At 40.2% G+C, this 19,580-nt stretch overlaps 1 protein-coding gene across 1 annotated transcript in view; it reads left to right on the plus strand.

Annotated features, from left to right (window-relative positions):
* ITGAV (integrin subunit alpha V) overlaps positions 1-19,580 on the plus strand; it is an 87,671-nt gene that overhangs the window by 64,321 nt on the left and 3,770 nt on the right. Inside the window, exons 19-30 of the mRNA XM_038584523.1 lie at positions 4,363-4,500; positions 6,614-6,681; positions 7,338-7,485; positions 8,031-8,123; positions 8,977-9,056; positions 10,163-10,243; positions 10,773-10,878; positions 11,494-11,652; positions 12,457-12,567; positions 18,289-18,402; positions 18,507-18,614; positions 19,169-19,291. Coding sequence (XP_038440451.1) covers positions 4,363-4,500; positions 6,614-6,681; positions 7,338-7,485; positions 8,031-8,123; positions 8,977-9,056; positions 10,163-10,243; positions 10,773-10,878; positions 11,494-11,652; positions 12,457-12,567; positions 18,289-18,402; positions 18,507-18,614; positions 19,169-19,291 — 1,329 coding nt within the window. The remainder of the gene's footprint in view (positions 1-4,362; positions 4,501-6,613; positions 6,682-7,337; positions 7,486-8,030; positions 8,124-8,976; positions 9,057-10,162; positions 10,244-10,772; positions 10,879-11,493; positions 11,653-12,456; positions 12,568-18,288; positions 18,403-18,506; positions 18,615-19,168; positions 19,292-19,580) is intronic.

The following is a 19,580-nucleotide window of genomic DNA, read 5'->3' on the forward strand; positions in this document are numbered from 1 at the left end:
TTAACCTCAGAAAAGACAGCAAAAGGCAGTACTGACTGCCAGGGACCTAATCAGTATGGACATAAGTAAGAGGTAGGAACTAGAGTTCAGAATAACAGTTATAAGATACTAGCTGGGCTTGAAAAAAACATAGAAGAACTAGAGAATCCTTTTCTGGAGAAATGAACTAAAATCCAATTAAGTTGAAATCAAAAGGCTATTATTGAGATGCAATAATATATAATCTAGCTGTTAGGATAAATGAGGCAGAAGAGAGAATAATGATCTAGAAGACAAAATGATGGAGAATAAAGAAGCTGAGAAAAAGACAGATAAACAACTACTGGATCACAAGGGGAGAATTCGAGTGATAAGTGATACCATAAAGCAAAATAATTGGGATCCCAGAAGAGCAAGGAGAGAGAGAGAGAGAGAGGCAGATTATACTGGAGAACTTCCCTAATCTGGGGAAGGAAACAGGCTTCCAAGTCTAGGAGACACAGAGAATTCCCCTCAAAAATCAGTAAAAATAGGACAATGCACCAACACAGAATAGTGAAACTTACAAATCTCAAGAGACAAAGAGAAAATCTTGAAAGCAGCTCAGGGGAAAAAGAGGCCTGTAACGTAAAAGGGTAAAAACATTAGACTGGCAACAGCCCTGTCCACTCAGACCGGGCAGGCCAGGAAACACTGTCCTGATATATTCAGGTGCTAAATGAGAAAAATACGCACCCAAGAATACTTTATCCAGCCAGGCTCTTATTCCAGATAGAAGGAGAGATAAAAAGCTTCCAGGACAAACAAAACTACAAGAACTTGTGATCACTAAACCAGCCCTACAAGAAATATTAAAAGGGATCCTTTAGCGAACAGAAAGCCCAAAAGTAACAGACCCGAAAGGAACAGAGCAACATACAGAAAGTGACTTTACAGGTAATGTGATGGCACTAAATTCGTATCTTTCCATAGTTACTCTGAATATAAATGGCCTAAATGCTCCAATCAAAAGAGACAGCATGTCAGATTGGATAAAAACACCACATCCATCAATATGCTGTCTGCAAGAGACTCATTGAGACCCAGAGACACCTCCAGATTTAAAGTAGAGTGGAAAACCATTTATCATCTTAATGGACATCAAGAGAAAGCTGAGGTGGCAATGGTTCTATCAGACAAATTAGATTTTAAACCAGAGACTCTACTAAGAGATGAGGAAGGACACTGTGTCATAATTGAAGGGTCTATCCAACAAGAAGGTCTAACAATTGTAAATATTTATGCGCCTGACATGAGAGCCGCCAATTATATAACCCAATTAGTAACAAAATTAAACACGCTGATAATAATACAGGAATAGTAAGGGACTTTAACACCCCACTCACTGCAGTGGACAGATCATCAGAGCAGAACAAGGAAACAGGGGGCTTTGAATGACACACTGCACCAGATGGACTTCACAGAAAACTCAGAGCATTCCATCCTAAATCAGCAGAATGCACATTCCTCTCAAGTGCATGTGGAACTTTCTCCAGAATAGATCACATACTGGGTCACAGATCAGGTCTCACCCAGGACCAAAAGACTGGGATCGTTCCCTGAATATTTTCAGACCATGATGCTTTGAAACTGGAACTCAACTGCAAGAGGAAGTTTGGAAAGAACTCAAATACATGGAGGTTAAAGAGCATCCTACTAAAGAATGAATGGGTCAACCAGGAAATTAAAGAATAATTAAAAAAAAAACATAATGGAAACAAATGAAAATAAAACCATTCAAAACCTTTGTGATGCAGCAGAGGTGGCCCTAAGAGGCAAGGATGTAGCAATATAAGCCTTTGTCAAGAGAAAAGAAAGATCTCAAATACATGACCTAACCTTATACTAAAGAAGCTGGAAAAAGGACAGCTAATAAAGCCTAAACCCAGCAGGAGAGGGAAGTAATAAAGATGAGAGCAGAAATCAATGAAATAGAAACCAAAAGAAAAGTAGAACAGATCGATGAAACTAGGAGCTGGTTTTTTGAAAGAATTAGTAAGATGGATAAACTCCTGGCCAAACTTCCCAAACTATTGTAAGAACATATTCTGAGCAACATAGCGAACAAATTAGGTAATCTGGAAGAAAGAGATGCATTCCTAGAGATGTATAAACCACCAAAACTGAAGCAGGAAGATAGAAAACCTGATGAACAGAGCCATAACCAGTAAGAAAATTGAAGTAATAATAAAAAAATCTACCAGCAAACAAGAGTCCAGGGTCAGACGGTTTTCCAGGGGAATTCTGCCAAACATTTAAGGAAGAATTAATACCTCTTCTTCTGAAGCTATTTCAAAAAACAGAAATGGAAGGAAAACTTCCAAACTCTTTTCTATGAGGCCAGCATTACTTTGATCCCCTAACCAGACAAAGACCTCACCAAAAGGAAGAATTACAGACCGATATCCCTGATGAACACGGATGCCAAAATTTTCAAGATACTAACCAGGGGCAGCCCTGTTGACTCAGTGGTTTAGCGCCGCCTTTGGCCCAGGGCGTGATCCTGGAGACTCAGGATCGAGTCCCACGTCGGGTTCCCTGCATGGAGCCTGCTTCTCCCTCTGCCTGTGTTTCTGCCTCTCTGTGTCTCTCATGAATAAATAAATAAAATCTAAAAAAAAAAAAAAAAAGATACTAACCAGTAGGATCTAAGAGTACGTTCAATGGATTATTCTTCACCACAACCAAGTGGGATTTATTCCTGGGCTGCAAGGGTGGTTCAACATCTGCAAATCAATAAATGTGATACACGGACATTGATAAAAGAGAGGACAAGAACTGTATGTTCCTCTCAATAGAAGCAGAAAAAGCACTTGACAAAATACAGCAGCCATTCTTGATTAAAACTCTTCACAGTGTAGAGCAAACATACCTCAATATGATAAAAGCCATTTATGAAAAGCCCACAGTGAATATCATTTTCAATGGGGAAAAACAGAGTTTTTCCCCTAAGGTCAGGAACACGGTAGGGATGTCCACTCTCATCTCACTGCTGCTGTTCAGCCCAGTCCTAGAAGTCCTAGCCTCAGCAATCAGACAGACAACAACAAAAGCATCCCAGTATCATGCTAATTGAAATAAGTCCCATCAGAGAAAGACAGTTATCATATGATCTCACTCATATGTGGAATTTGAGAAAGCAGGACCATAGGGGAAGGGAGAAAAAAATAAAACATAATGACATCAGAGAGGGAGACAAACCATAAGAAACTCTTAATCATAGGAATCAAATGTGTGTTCCTGGCCCTCCAGTGGGGTGGGGGGATGGGGTAACTGCGTGGTGGACATTAAGGAGGGGTTGTGATGTGATGATCCCTGGGTTATATAAGACTGATGAGTCCTCCAACTCTACCTCTGAAACTAATAATACACTAATGTTAAATTAATTGAATTTAAATTCTAAAAAAATGTTTGAAAAAATAAACAAGCTTCAAGTTGTAACTGTGAACAAACACCATCCTCTTACATTCAAACAAAGCTCGCCAATACCTGTTGGTTGGTCAAGATGTCAGTCAATGGAGTTCTTCCACATTGCTGGTGGCAGTGTACGTCGTGAAGACTGCGATCTTCCAGACCTCAGAAAGCTATTTACCAGTATGTAGAATGATCTCTCTCTTATTTTTTTAATAATAGTAAAAAGTGAAATTTTAAAAATAGGAAAATTTTTACTAATAATAGTAAAAATCAATCCCCAAGCAAGCCAAATAACCTTTGACAGGAGGATGGATAAATAAATACATTGTGGGTTCAATATATAATGAAATATTTCTCCACAGTAAAAACATCAGTTGCTTGCAACATCGCGGACGGATCTTAACAAGAGTGTTGACCAGAAAGCAAATCCCAGAAGCATACATATGACCTCACTCTGAAGGACACGGAAAAGGAAGAGCAAACTGAAAAATAAATTAAGGAAAAATATATGATGTAGTAAAACTACCGAAAACAAACAAGACACTGATGTACTTAAAATTTAGGACGGTGATCACCGGAGAAGGAAGGCCAGGGCAAGAGACGAGAAGGGAACACGGGGAGCTTAAGCATCATGGGGAATGTTCTAGTTATTTTGAGCGCGGCGTGCCCGTCTTATTGACGTGCCTTGTGTACTTTTGTATGAATCAAGTATTTTATCATAAACCAAAATGGGTTAAGGGTTCTCCCCGAGAAACCAGCGTTTCCGGATGCTCTTCTTGCTCTTACGTAAGTGCAGCCTTTCAGGGTTCCGGTAGAATTGGACCAGGCCCGAACGCGGCTGGCTTTGTGTGGTGCGCTCACAGATTCCTCTGGGTGGTTTGACGTCATAGATTGAGGTCCTCATTGATGGGAAGCTTCTCTGTTTCTTAGGATGAATCTGAATTCAGAGACAAACTCACCCCGATTACTGTTTTTATGGAGTACCGGTTGGATTACAGAACGGCTGCGGATGCGACAGGCTTGCAGCCCATTCTTAACCAGTTCACTCCGGCCAACGTCAGTCGACAGGTACTCTGCTACCTCCCACTTACCGCTGCTTTTATGTTTTAATTTTTGAAAGTCTTACGGTTCATCTTTTTACGTATCGTCAGGGATTGCTTTTACAGTGTTGGGTTTCCGGTCAAAGACGCCCGCGGGGAGGGAATCCGAATTTTCACGGCAGAGTTATTTGAAGCCGCTCAGTTACATGCAGAGGAAGAGAGAGTCGAATTTCACACACATGAAACAGTGACATAGTTGAAGGAGAACAAAGTGCCAGTGTGTTTACCTAGTATTTTAGTATTTTGATGAACAAGCTTTATATCTGTGTTTTCTCTGATTTACATTTTAATTGTAGAGAACGCTGTATGCGTGCACATACGCAGCTGCTGAATCTGTGTCATTTAACCGATTCGTGTATGTCGTCATTTCATTCTAATTAAATTGACATTTAAGATCTGTATCCTGTAATTTTACTCAGTGTAGCTGCATATACCGTGTGATTTGGAAGAGTAAATTAAACCTTTCTTTATTTTCCCCCTTTAAATCATGTTCTCTCTTGTTGTCTGCCCCTGGCCTTGAAGCTTTTTGAATATTAACAATAGACAAACCAAGAATGGCCTCATCTTTTTTTTTTTCTTTCTTCTTCTTTTTTTTTTAAATAAAGATTTTATTTATTTATTCACGAGGGACCCAGAGAGATGCAGAGACCCAGGCAGAGGGAGAAGCAGGCTCCATGCAGGGAGCCCGACGTGGGACTCGATCCCGGGACCCTGGGGTCATGACCTGAGCCAAAAGGAGATGCTCAACTGCTGAGCTCCCCAGGCATCCGTTTTTCTTTCTTCTTTAGAAAATTTTTAGATTCTTTCTCTAACATTCCGCCCAACATCTTCTGCTACTTCCCACTATTTCTCTTTTGGGTTTTCCATGCTGCCCCAGCCTCCAGATCTAAAGGGAGAAAATTCCGGTTTTTGCCTATTTCCCCTGCCCTGGGGTGGTTGACTGCAGTGCTTCTCGTCCCTTTTCCTTCATCGCCTTCCTCATGGCCTTGCATATGCCGGGCTCACGCCCAGTTTCCATTCCCTTTGGTCCTCCTGCACAATTGCTGCTGGGTACCCGTTGCTCCTTATTCTTTTACGCTCTGCAGCTTTATTCCCATGATATTGGCAGAGGCATCGTATGTAACAGGAAATTCTAAAAGGGAAATTTGTTTTGCCCAAGATCACACAACTTAGCAGCAGCAGGTTCAGGCTGACTCCTCACTTCTCTTCTTTTTTCTTTTAAACCCTCATTTCTTAACTTTGTTTCCCGTCTATAGGGCACTTCATTCTAAAATCATGACGCCTTAATTTGAGGTAGAACTAAAAGGTTCCAACTAATTGCATTATAGCCTATGAATGTTTTTCTTCTTTTACATTCTTTTTTTTAATAAATTTATTTTTTATTGGTGTTCAATTTGCCAACATATAGAATAACACCCAGTGCTCATCCCATCAAGTGCCCCCCTCGGTGCCCATCACCCAGTCACCCCATCCTCCCACCCACCTCCCCTTCCCCCATCCCTAGTTCGTTTCCCAGAGTTAGGAGTCTCTAATGCTCTGTCTCCCTCTCTGATATTTCCCACTTATTTTTTCTCCTTTCCCCTTTATTCCCTTTCACTATTTTTTATATTCCCCAAATGAATGAGACCATATAATGTTTGTCCTTCTCCGATTGACTTACTTCACTCAGCATCATACCCTCCAGGTCCATCCACGTAGAAGCACGTGGTGGGTATTTGTCGTTTCTAATGGCTGAGGAATATTCCATTGTGTACATAGACCACATCTTATTTATCCATTCTTGACTAGCTGCACTGGCCTGTTCAAAAGTAAGCAGCCATGGGGCTCCTGGGTGGTTCAGTTAGTTGAGCGTCCGACTCCCGATTTTGGTTCAGGTCATGATCGCAGGGTGCAGGGTCCTGGGATGGAGCCCTGCGTTGGGCTCTGTGCCTAGTGGGGAGTCTGCTGGAGGATTTTGTCCCTCCCTCCCCACCCCCTCATGACCCCACACGTGCTCGCACTTTCTTTAAAATAAAATTTTTTTAAAGCAGCCATGATACTTTTTATATTCAGGGATGCAAACAAATGCTCTTCTTTTTTAGGCCCATATTCTGCTAGACTGCGGTGAGGACAACATCTGCAAACCCAAATTGGAGGTTTCCGTAGATAGGTAAGCCTTACTCCAAGCAGTAAACACTCCAACAGATTTAAATGGAGGAACACACTCTTCTATGCGAAGCAATAGTATATTTTAATGTGAACTAGTTCTATTGGAGGATGATTCATGACGTCTGTAGTAGTAAAACTATCAGTGTTGGACTTTAGAAAAATAAACGCTGTTTTCACTCGTTGCCTGGGTGGACAGATCCATTTCCATGCGGGGTGAGTAGTGTTAGCATAGTAAACGTCGTATCCTCTTAAAGGCCTATTTCATTGTAGATACCTCGTGAACTACAGGAATCCGATTAGTATTTTATGATTTATAAATCTCCATGACCATTGTGAGAATCATGGCAGGGATTAGTTCAGCTTTTAGGAAAAAAAAAAAAATGAGAGAATTAATCAGCACCTGCCAAGAGATACAAAATCACTTGAGTCATCCTATGACTGGGGCTGCTCTATTAGTGGCGTGAGAGCTTTCTGTTACCGAGAGGAGCGTTGGATTTGCACCCAGCGTGCTGTTTCCAGTTTTCTGTTGAGCTGCGAAATGGTCTTAAAATATCTTGAACATGTCAGTGCTGCCTGTGCATTTCTCTTGTTTCTTTGAACAACCGGGCCCTCCCCGCGCAGCCCTCTTTCATTGTGTCGATTCGTGTTCACTCGTAGTGATCAAAAGAAGATCTACATCGGGGACGACAATCCTCTGACCCTGATCGTCAAGGCCCAGAATCAAGGAGAAGGTGCCTACGAAGCTGAGCTCATCGTGTCCATCCCCCCGCAGGCTGATTTCATCGGGGTCGTCCGCAATAGCGAAGTAAGCAGGCTGCCTCTTTAAAAATCGAAATGCACTCAGGGGTCTCGTTAACGTTAATGAGTCAGCCCTAATGAGTCCGCTGGCCCGCTGGTCTCCTCAAGGCTGAAAGCTGGGCCGCAGTGGCTGTCTTGCTTAATTCCTCTCAAGCCTAATACTTTGCATAATGCATTGAGAGGACATTTTTAGAATTGCCAGCTAAGTGCCTGAAACGAGGTCAGATAGATAAAGTCCCTGTGCCTCTCCATCAAATAATTTGTTAGGAGTAATAAGGTTATTTATCTAAATCCCCTAGGAATCTCTCAGAAATATCCTCCTATGTGGCCCTGTACACAGTTCAGGCTTCTCTCAGACCTGCCCCCTATTTGCCCTAATAGATGGATGAAGTTATAAAACAAGAAACTGAACTATAAAGTTGCATTATATTATCTAGGAATTTTATAGTGTGTGGCTTCTTCTTTTTTTTTTTTTTTGTCATTAATTTATTTTCCTTTCAATCTTTTGTTTGTTTTTGTCTTTTTTTTTTTTTTTTTTTTTGTCTATCAAAGGCCTTAGCGAGACTTTCCTGCGCATTTAAGACGGAAAACCAAACCCGCCAGGTAGTATGTGACCTTGGAAACCCAATGAAGGCTGGAACTCAAGTAAGACATTTAAACTAAATGGATTTTATTTTTCTTTTAAAGAAAAAAAAAACCGCATATTTTTCTATAGGTTTGTCCAGAGAAATTATCTTTATAAATACTTCAGAACATGTCTTTGTTAAGTTGGTTTTGGTTTAGAATGTGATGATTCGCAGAGTTTGTTTGGTTTTGACTAAGATGATCCAGCGATGGCTTGTGCCGTTACACGGTCTTCAACTTGCCAAAGGGGTTGGGAACACGGGTTAAACTAAGGACAAGGATCCTGTTTCCTAAATGACCTCCAGAAGCCCTGCCTTCTCTTACTCTGTTAGTTCAGTGATTTCCTTTAAGAACAGTTCTCCCCTGCTGGAGTTGGGATGGTTGTGGTCGGAAGAGTTGTGATGGGCGTGGAGAGGTTCGTTCGGGTGGTAGCCCTTCCTCTCCTGCCTTGTGTAGCCAGGTTCTCTCGCTCTTTAAACCCAATCACTTATTCCTTCCTGCTCCATTAAGTTGTTAAGTTCCTGTCACCAAATCAGTCTGCAGAATTGCTGTACTTTTCACTAAATCAAAAAATATTTACTTTGGCATTTTTTAAATAAAATTAATATGGGGTGTTATTATGGGGAGATAAAATTACAATCTGTTAATAATTGTTAAATAGGGCCCCTTTATGGATTGGCCCACGTATCTTAAAGAGATGCAATAGAAGATCAGATTTAATTCTTTGTTGGAGTGCTTTCAGTTTTATTACAAACTCAAAAAAACCCGATTTTGGAACAAATTTTTTTTTTTTTTTTAATTTGAACATGGAATTTAGATTTCACTGATTGGACATTGTTTTAATGAACATCACTATTTCTTCCTCCCCCTGCAGCTCCTAGCTGGGCTTCGTTTCAGTGTGCACCAGCAATCAGAGATGGATACTTCCGTGAAATTCGACTTACAAATCCAAAGGTTTGAAAACGACTTTTCTTGGCTTGTAGTAACTATTGAGGAAATACTGTTTGTTCATAAACATACAATGTAATATAATCTGAATGTTATGGAAGAGAATAGGCTAAAATTTTGGTATTTGATCATACCATTTTTTATTTTTTATTTATTTATTTATTTATTTATTTATTTATTTATTTATTTTTAAAAATATTTATTTATTCATGAAAGACACAGGTAGAGAGAGAGGCAGAGGGAGAAGCAGGCTCCATGCAGGGAGCCTGACGTGGGACTCGATCCCGGGTCTCCAGGACCACGCCCTGGGCTGAAGGTGGTGCCAAACCGCTGAGCCACTCGGGCTGCCCCATGATTATACCATTTTTTAAAATAAAACAACATTCATTGTTCTGTATAAATATTAACGAAGTAAATGCTTAAAATATGGAAAATCTAGAAACATACAGAAAGTAATAATTACCCATACTCTTGTGAACATTTTGTTGTTTATTATTATCAATTTCTTTTACAGAATAAAATTCTTTTTTTACCTGAACACATCTCTGTATGTTTAACCATTTCCTTATCGGTGGACATTTAAGTTGCCCCTAATTTTTTTTTTTAAGACTTTATTTTGAGAGAGGAAGCAAGCAGATGAGCAGGAGGGGGTCAGAGAGAGAGGAAGAGAGAGAGACTGTCAAGCAGACAACGTGCTCAGCACAGAGCCCAACGTGGGGCTTGACCTCGTGACCATGAGATCATGACCTGAGGTGAAATCGAGTCGGACGCTTAAGCCACCGACCCACCCAGGCGCCCCTGCCTCTAATTTTTTTTTTCAAACTGTGATGAATATCCTTGTAGAAAATATGTTTTTCATTATACTGTTTTTAGAATCAGCATTTCTATCATAAGAAAAATTTGTTAGTTTCATGCTTGTAAAACAAAAGTAAAGAAGTAAAATTTGGTCATCTTCTTGGAATGAAGTGCTAATGAAAGTTATTTCAGAAAGTTTTTCCTTTGTCGCTTTTAATTCGTTCATTTTTAGTTTCTCTGCACTTGCCTCTGTATGTCTTTGATGATGAGGATGAGCATGCTCCGTTCAGGCCTAAATATGTATTTCTCTTTTTCAGCTCCAATCTCTTTGACAAAGTAAGCCCAGTTGTGTCTTACAAAGTTGACCTCGCTGTCTTAGCTGCTGTTGAGATAAGAGGGTCAGTATGATTATGACTTGAGTGTCTCATTCTTGGGAGTTTTAAACTGCTTTAAAATGCAATTACTTTTTAAAAGCAGCTACTAGGCCCAGTCACTTGTTTTTGGGGAGTATCCCTTCGAGTTTCACGGTAGTTTTGCTAGGGCTATAGCTTCTGTGGAAAGAAGCTCGTAGCTGCATTCCAGAGCCCCCAGATCTTTACTTGGTAACCCTCTGGAAATGAACCAGACGTGGCAACGGCAGGCACAAAATAAGTGTGTTGATTTCTTATGCAAATTCATTTACCCCTTCACTGTGGCATGAGATTCAATAAAGAGTAGTTTGCGTGTAGGTGTATGTGCCTGTTCATGTATACAGGTGGCTTTTTCTTTTTCTTTTAAATTATATATATATATATATATATATATATATATATATATATATGTATTTTAATAGTTTTGATTTTATTTATTTAGTTACAGGTACTTTTGAAAATGAACTGACCATATCATTTTGGTATTCATGGTCGATTTTCTTTGGTCATTGTTTAGAGTCTCCAGTCCTGATCATATCTTTCTTCCAATTCCAAACTGGGAGCATAAGGAGAACCCTGAGACTGAAGAAGATGTTGGGCCAGTTGTTCAGCACATCTATGAGGTTTGCAGTTGTTAGCTTAACCGATGCACGGTAGAGAGCCTCTAAAGGGGAGAACAGCAAGGCGACTTATAAAAAAACAAGTCTGATCAATGATTATGAAAACTCTGCATAGTTTCAAGACGTATCAGAGATGTCTTTGAATTTTTTCCCTATTCAAAAGTTCCTTTTTTTTTTTTTTTTTTTGACGAGTAGCTTCAAGTGGTTAAAGAATGCACTTTATACGAATTGTTGCCTTAAAACCACTGAGTTCTACTTGCATAAAAGCAATAGGCCATCGTTGAGTATTTTCCTAGGGACATTTTGCAGTTCTGACTGAAAATGGAACGTGCCTGTAGCAGATCTTCCCAATTTTCTGCCTCTGCCATCTTTCACTGAAAACTTTTCATATTTCCCTCCTGTTCACATTTTCATCCTGACACATATATGGCCCTACACTAGAGACAGATGTTGAGTTTGAGCTCCTTTGCCTAGTAATGATCATGTTGTAATGTCAGAGTAACTATGGAAACTGCCGTTACTCACATCCTCTTGCTGGTGATTCCTAACGTTGATGTAGGAGGAGGATTATGGAATAGATTTTTGCTCAGAGTATTTACATTTTCTTTTCCCCCCTAGCTGAGAAACAACGGCCCAAGTTCATTCAGCAAGGCAATGCTAAATCTTCAGTGGCCTTACAAATATAACAATAACACTTTGTTATACATCCTTCAATATGATATTGATGGGCCAATGAACTGCACTTCGGATATGGAGATCAACCCTTTGAGAATTAAGGTGAGGTGCTCCACAGCAACTCTTTATTATGATGATATTTCTTTCTTTTCTTTCTAAATCTATGAGAGAAATGCATGAAGTTAAAACAATTAAGATACAAATCCACTCTACGAAATTATTTTACTTCCTAACCCACTACACTAAGGATTAAATCGTTTGTTTGTATGACGACTGAGGATTAATTCTTCACCCCGCAAAGTCCTACTGAAGCATGTATTTATGGGGTGACCCGGTTTGACGTTGGTTCTGTTGCATTGTGGCTTATCCACCTACGACGTTGTGTCAGGCGTGTTTGGTTGTTGAAATTTTTGTCCCGGGTTAAAGATCTAACATTTTACTTAACCTGGCTCTTTTGACTTCCGCGACGTAGAAAAATGTCATTTTGTGGAATTTTGTACTTTTGGACCTAAGTCCTCTCCATCCTAGCGCATGTATTTGGATAAGAAGCTATTGCCCAATGTGGGGTAAGGAAAGTTAAGAAAACAGAACAAAAAGTGTATAGTCCTGACTGACACTCGTCACAGCTGTGCACCGCGAGATTTCAGGCTGTTTCCCTGTGTTTTATCAGATTCCTCTCTGGCTGTGCGAGGGAGAAAGTCATGGCTAGGCAGACGTGACCCTTTTCCACATATTAAGGACTCGAATCTTTATTCTCTGTGCTTACTTTCCACCATGAATTAAGTGGTGAATTTGTCACAACACGTTTTCAGTCACCCTGTGTTAATCAGAGATAGCAGTCGATGCCAAAATGCCAAGGCAGGATGTTTTCCGTCACCGTTCCCCACCCGTTTCTCGGTTCCCCAGATCTCAAATTCGCAAACCGAAAAGAATGACACCGTTGCTGGGCAAGGTGACCGGAACCATGTCATCACCAAGCGGGATCTCACCCTCCGTGAAGGAGACGTTCACACTTTGGTAAGCGCCACCTCGACAACAAGCACTTTCAACATTTAAAAATATGTGATTATAGAACCGATGCCAGAGAACATTTCAAAAATAACAACAGCTGTGCCTGGGAGAGCTACATATATTTTTACACTATTTTTCACTCCTCTTACTTTCCTTGCTCTTAGTCAAATTAACACCAGATTTTCTTCAAATGGTCTATCTTTATAGATTGCTGATAAAAATATTTATGTTCCCACTCATTCTCCGGCTGGACTCTAACTGACCTCATCCTAATCCTGGAGGCCTTGGTGCACTCTTGCAAGATAAACCCAGGAGGCCACTACAAAAATATATTACAAGAATAATCAGCATTATGATCAACCTTGGTTGAGGCAGCCTGTGTAAGGACTATAGTTTTATCAAGCGGCTTATTTAAGTTTTTGAAATTTGGGATGCCCGGGTGGCTCAGCAGTTGGGCGCCCGCCTTTGGCCCAGGGCGTGATCCTGGAGTCCCGGGATCGAGTCCCACATCGGGGCTCCCTGCATGGAGCCTGCTTTTCCTTCTGCCTGTGTCTCTACCTCTCTCTGTGTGTCTCTTACAGATAAATAAATAAAATCTTTAAAAAAAAAATAAGTTTTTGAAATTTAACAGATCTGCAACCCAACAGCTGGTGGAGAATCCGGCGTCGTGTTTATGCTCATTAGCAAATACCAGTTACATTCCCGTCACCAGATTCCATAGGGCTTCTTAGTTTCCATCCACCTCAACCCCCAGGGACGTCAGGCACGATTAAGCACATCCTCCTCTGTGGAACACCCCTCATTCTCTTTCTTAAAGACACTATTCTCTTGGTTTTTCACCTCCAACGACCGGCTACTTCTTAATCTCCATTCGCAGACCTTTAATTCTGTAGAGTGTTGCCGGGCTCACATCTCAGGTTTCTTAGCTGCTCCACGAACAGTCCTTCACCGGATCTGTGCTGTCCAATACTAGAGACACCGGACACATTCAAGTGTTCAGGAGCCACCCGGGGCTGGTGGCTGCTACCTGGGGCAGCAGAGCTAGCTCCGTACTCGTGAGTCGTATCCTTGTAGGAAGCTGTAATCAGACGCTGCTGCACTAGAGGACATTTTCCACTCTCCGGGCTGTAAATACTCCCTCTGTGGAGATGGCTTTGATTTATATTTCCAACCTGATCCTATGCATTGAGCTCTGGACTCCATTATCCAGCTGCCTCCTGGAACTCCTCTTAAATATTTAATAGGAGTCTTAACCTTAATCCCAAGAAGGTACCCCTGAGTTTTCCCAGCCCTGCTCCTTCTGCAGTGTTCCCCAGTTTAGCGAATAACCAGTCCCATTCTCTGTCCCAAACCTGGTAACTGTGCTGGACTCCTCTTTCTCCCTTAAACTTCACGTCCTCTATATTAGCAAATTCTGTCGATTTCCACTTTCAGAACATCCTGAATCTGGCCCCTTCTCAGCAGCTGTAGCACTGCTACAGCCTCACCCAGGCCACCTTCCTCTCTCGCTTGTTCCATACCTGCCTTTGTGCCCACTGGTTTATTTGGCACATAGGAGCCACGGTAATCCTTTCAGATAGAGAACGGGTCATGTTGCTCCAGGGCCTTCCCGTCTACGTCACAGGAAACCAGAGCATGCAAAGCCTCGAAGCCCTACAGCATCTAGGCCCTTACAGCTTACTGGCTGCATTTCCTCTCCTTACCCTGCTCCTCGTGTTTTGCCCACCTTACTTTTCATTGAATGGACATTCCCAAATGTGCTTCTACATCTAGGCCTCAAAAACTGTCTGTCTGCCTGGAATGTGCTCTTTAGGTGAAATGCTGTTTGTCCGGATATCCCTGTGGCTTATGTCCCCATCTCCTGCCAGTGTCCTTAAATGGCAGATTATGACAGGACTTCCCCTAACCCACCCGTGTGAAATTGAAGTTACTTTTAGCCCTCGCCCCCCTTTTGACCCTCTTCTCTATCCTCCTACAGAACCTACATTTAAAGAACAATTGAGATAAAACTTTTACATAATATAAAATTCACCATTTTAAAGCGTGTGATTGAGTGATTTTTAGTATATTCACAACATTGTGCAACCACCACCATTCTGATTCCAAAACTTTTATTTTATTTTATTTTATTTTATTTTATTTTATTTTATTTTATTTTATTTTATTTATTTTATTTTATTTTTTATTTATTTTATTTTATTTTATTTTATTTTATTATTTATTTTATTTTATTTTATTTTATTTTTTAATTTATTTTATTTTATTTTATTATTTTATTTTATTTATTTATTTATTTATTTTATTTATTTTATTTTGTTATTTTATTTATTTTATTTTATTTTATTTCTTTTCTTTTATTTATTTTATTTTATTTTATTTTTTATTTATTTTATTTTATTTTATTATTTTATTTTATTTATTTATTTTAATTTAATTTTATTTTATTTTATTTTATTTTATCTATTTTTTATATTATTTTAAAAAGAAATACTGTACCCGTTATGCAGTTGCTGCCCATCCTTCCCTGCCTCCAGTCCCTGGCCACCACCAGTCTGCTTTCTGTCTCTAAGGATTTGTCTGTCCTGGACACTTCATGTAATGAAGTTATACAATACGTGCATGGCTTTCGTGTTTGGCTTCTTTGACTCTGTGCGGTGATTTTTCAGCATCACCGTGTCATAGCACGTCGTAGTACTTCAGTCATTTTTATGGCTGAATAATATTCCATTCTATGGATATGTGATATTTTGTTTGCCTATTTATTGGTTGTCAAACATTTAGATCGTTTCTACTTTCTGTTTATTTTGAATAGTGCCGCTGGGACTCTTCACGTACATGTTTTTATGTGGACATGTTTTCAGTTCTCTTGGGAACAAACCTAGGAGTGCAATTGCCGGGTCATATGGGAACTCTGTTTAACTTTTGAGGAACTGCCAAACTTTTCCAAAGTGTTTGCATCCTTCGACATTCTCAGCCAGCCCTGGATGAGTCTTTCAGTTCCTCCAGGTTCGCCGTCACTTGCTATCGCCTTAAAGAAAATTCTCTTTGTTTTATGGTCATCCTTGTCAGTGTGAAGTGCTGCCTCATCGTAACTTTACTTGTATTTTCAACTAATGGTGTTGAGCATCTTCTGAGTTATAGCTTCTTTTGAGAAATGTCTCTTCAAATTCTCTGCCCAGTATTTTATTTTATTTTATTTTAAAGATTTTTTTATTTATTTACTAGAGATACAGAGAGAGAGAGAGAGAGAGGGAGGGAGAAGCAGGCTCCATGCAGGGATCCTGACATGGGACTCAATCCCAGGTCTCCAGGATCACACCCTGGGCTGAAGGCGGCACTAAACCGCTGAGCCACTGGGTCTGCCCTATTTTTTGTTGGTTTATTTAAATGTTATTTATTTATTTGAGAAAGAGAAAGCAGGGAGAAGTGGGAAAGGGAGAAAGAGAGGGAAAGAATCCTAAGCAGACTGCACACTGAGCACTCGGCCCACCTGGGGGTTTGATGCCATGACCCTGAGATCATGACCTGAGCTGAAACCAAGAGTCAGTCACTCAACCAACTGGGCCACCCAAGGGCCCCATTTTTAAATTGGGTTGTTTGCCTTTGTCGTTAATTCCTAAGGAGTTCCTTATATATTCTGGATACTTCCCTTTTCAGAGCTGTTATTGCACATATTTTCTCTCATTCTGTAAGTTGTCTTTTCACTTTCTTGATAGTAAAAAGTTGTCAAACTTGAAGAAGTTCAGATTGTCAAGTCTTTTTTTTTCTTTTGTTGCTTCTACTTTTGCTGTCACAGTTAAGAAACCATTGCCGAACCTGAGATCCTGAAAATTTACACCTAAGTTTTTTGGTTTCCTAAATTTTATACTTTTGACTCTTCTATTGATCTATACATGTATCCTTGTTCCAGTACCAAATTGTTTTATTATAGCTTGGCAGTAAGTCTTTAAATTGAGAAGTGGGAGTCCTCCAATATTTTCTTCCTTTTCAAGATTATCTTAGGTGTTTGAGGTTCTTTGCAATTCCATACGAATTTTAGGGTCAGCTTGATCATTTCTACAGAAAAGGTAGTTGGAATTTTGGTAGCAGTTTTGTTGGATCTGTAACAATTTAGGAGTATTGTCTAAACATTAAGTCTTTCAGTTCTTGAACATGAGATATCTTTCTATTTATTTAGGTCTTCTTTGATTTTGTTCAAAAATATTTTGTACTTTTAAGTGTATGCAGGTCTTGCACTTTCTTGTTTAAATTACTTCTTTTTTTTTTAAATTACTTCTATGTATTTACTTGGGATGCTCTTTTAAATAGAATTGTTTTCTTAATTTCATTATCAGAATCTTCATTACTGGTATAAAATAATATATGTAACTTTATATATATATAAATGTGTAATATATAGCTTTAAATATAATATGTATAACTTTAAATGTATTTAAATAATCACAAGTTATTTATATATCAATCTTGTATTCTGTACCTTTTCTGTACTTATTAGCTCTACTAGTATTCTTGTGGATTCTTTAGTGTTTTCTGTATATAAGAGCCTGTCATCTGTGAATACAGACAGTTTTAGTTCTTCCTTTCAAACTGGGATACTTTTTATTTATTTATCTTTTTCCTTGCTTAATTGTACTCCCTAGAACCTTCTAAACAATCTGAATTAAAGTGTGATGAGTGGGGCAGCCTGGGTGGCTCAGCAGTTTAGCTCCTGTCTTCGGCCCAGGGCGTGATCCTGGGGTCCCAGGATTGAGTCCCACGTTGGGCTCCCTGCATGGAGCCTGCTTCTCCCTCTGCTTGTGTCTCTGCCTCTCTCTCTCTCTGTCTCTCATGAGTAAATAAATAAAATCTTAAAAAAAAAAATAGCGTGATGAGTGGGCACTGTTGTCTTGTTTCTGATCTTAGGGGAAAGCTTTTGTCCTTTCACCATTAAGTATGATCTCCGTCACAGGCTGTTCACAGACGCCCTTCCTTAGGTCAAGAAAGCTTGGCTATTCCTTGTCATTGACTGGAAGTGCCACTTACTAGATAGCACTGACATGTTTAATACGGTTTGACCAACACATACAAGGTGGCTATTATCTCCTATCTTTACCCGCCTGCCTTCAAGTTACTGATAAAAACACAGAGTGTAGCAAAGACCATCAGCATGCCCCTCGATTTCTATAGGTCTGACCTGGATTGGCTATTCAAGATTCATCCTGGTTCTTCTTCCTTTTCGCAGGTATATTGTGATCTGATTTTTCGGTCCTACTGTAGCATCGTGCTCTGGGTTTACCTGAGAATGTCAACCTCTAGAAGAATGTTGACTTCTAGAATCCTAGAATGTTCCAAGAGAATTGACTTCTGGCCACAAAAATAACATCTTTTAATATTATAGATCTTATCCTTATCTAACAAATCACGTTAAAACCAACCCCTTTATTTTGACTTTATTTTTTTAAGTAGGCTCCTTGCCCAGCCTGGAGCCCAACATGGGGCTTGACCTCACAACCCTGAGATCAAGAATCAGGCGCTCTAACCGACTAAGCCACCCAGACGCCCCTAAAAGCAACCGCTTTTCACAGAAAGCGTTCATAGATTCCATGGTTAGCCTATTCATTATTCTTAGAAGGCAAAGGGACCTCTATCAGCTCTTCAGCCTTCCCGTAAAACAACTAAAATGCCTAATTTTCCTGCGTTCAGGAGATGATAGATCTTTTCTTATAAGCAAAAAACTTGTTTCGGCAGGGTTGTGGCATTGCTGAGTGCCTGAAGATCGTCTGCCAGGTTGGACGGCTGGACCGAGGAAAGAGTGCCATCTTGTATGTGAAGTCCCTGCTGTGGACGGAGACCTTTATGAACGTAAGTAGGTAGACGGACAGAGCATTTGCCAGTCTATCCATTTTCTCCAAGACATGAAAAAGGCCTCACATCTAGGAAATCGTTTTACTGTTATTTCCATACAGAAAGAAAACCAGAACCATTCATATTCTCTGAAGTCATCTGCTTCTTTCAATGTCATTGAATTTCCTTATAAGAACCTTCCAATTGAGGATATCTTCAACTCCACATTAGTAAGTCACCGATTTGGGGAAATGGAATAAATACACCCAGTACCATGCCGTAGATATTTTTTAAAAATTTACTTTAAATAATGACACCTTAACTATTTTGATAATTTAGTACCTACCAGGCCTATAACCTAGTTTAATATCATTTTACTCCCTCGCCCTACAATTAGGAAAGGTAGACCTTTGCTTTAGCATCCCTATGGAAGAGATTCCAGGGGAGGGAGCTTGGGGAATTTTTCTTCGCAAAGTTTAGAAAGTTGGAAATGAGCTATAATAGGTGAAGGCTAAAGATTTTAAAGATCTATAATTTGAGGATTAAAAAATGGGACAGACACATCGCAGTTGGATTTGATTATCTAAAAATCACCTCAGAGGTACCTTGACGTTCACCTGCCGTTGGGCAGCTGCATGCTGTCGGTACCAAGTGTATCGTCACAAATGACCACATGTAAGAAAAGAAAACGTGAATACCGTTAAAACAAAATGTAATGGGCATTCAGACATTTGCCGGGTAAGTCAGCGACCTGCTTTTAAAACTCAGAACCTCCCCCCACCAGGTTACCACTAACGTCACCTGGGGCATCCAGCCCGCACCCATGCCCGTGCCCGTGTGGGTGATCATTTTAGCGGTGCTGGCGGGATTGCTGTTGCTGGCTGTCCTGGTGTTTGTGATGCACAGGGTAAGTGGCGGGCTTGGGAGGCAGGGGAAGGTGAAGCCGAGGAAGAGGGCGAGGGAGGACGGGAAGGGAGGAGGAACAGAAAAGAAGGGAAGGAGGGGAGGGCGCGGTTTTAATAGTGCGTGATGAGCATCACGTATCTGAAGGAGAAGAGTTGCACACGGTGCACTGACGTTCCCCCGGTGGTCGGACAGGCCCTCGGTGCTTGTAATCTGCTTCAGTAATGTTGGTTTTTCTTCGACTGACAGATGGGCTTTTTTATTTTTTATTTTTTATATTTTATTTTTTTTCA

This window comes from Canis lupus, chromosome 36 (genome assembly GCF_011100685.1).
Source record: "Canis lupus familiaris isolate Mischka breed German Shepherd chromosome 36, alternate assembly UU_Cfam_GSD_1.0, whole genome shotgun sequence".
NCBI lineage: Eukaryota > Metazoa > Chordata > Mammalia > Carnivora > Canidae > Canis > Canis lupus.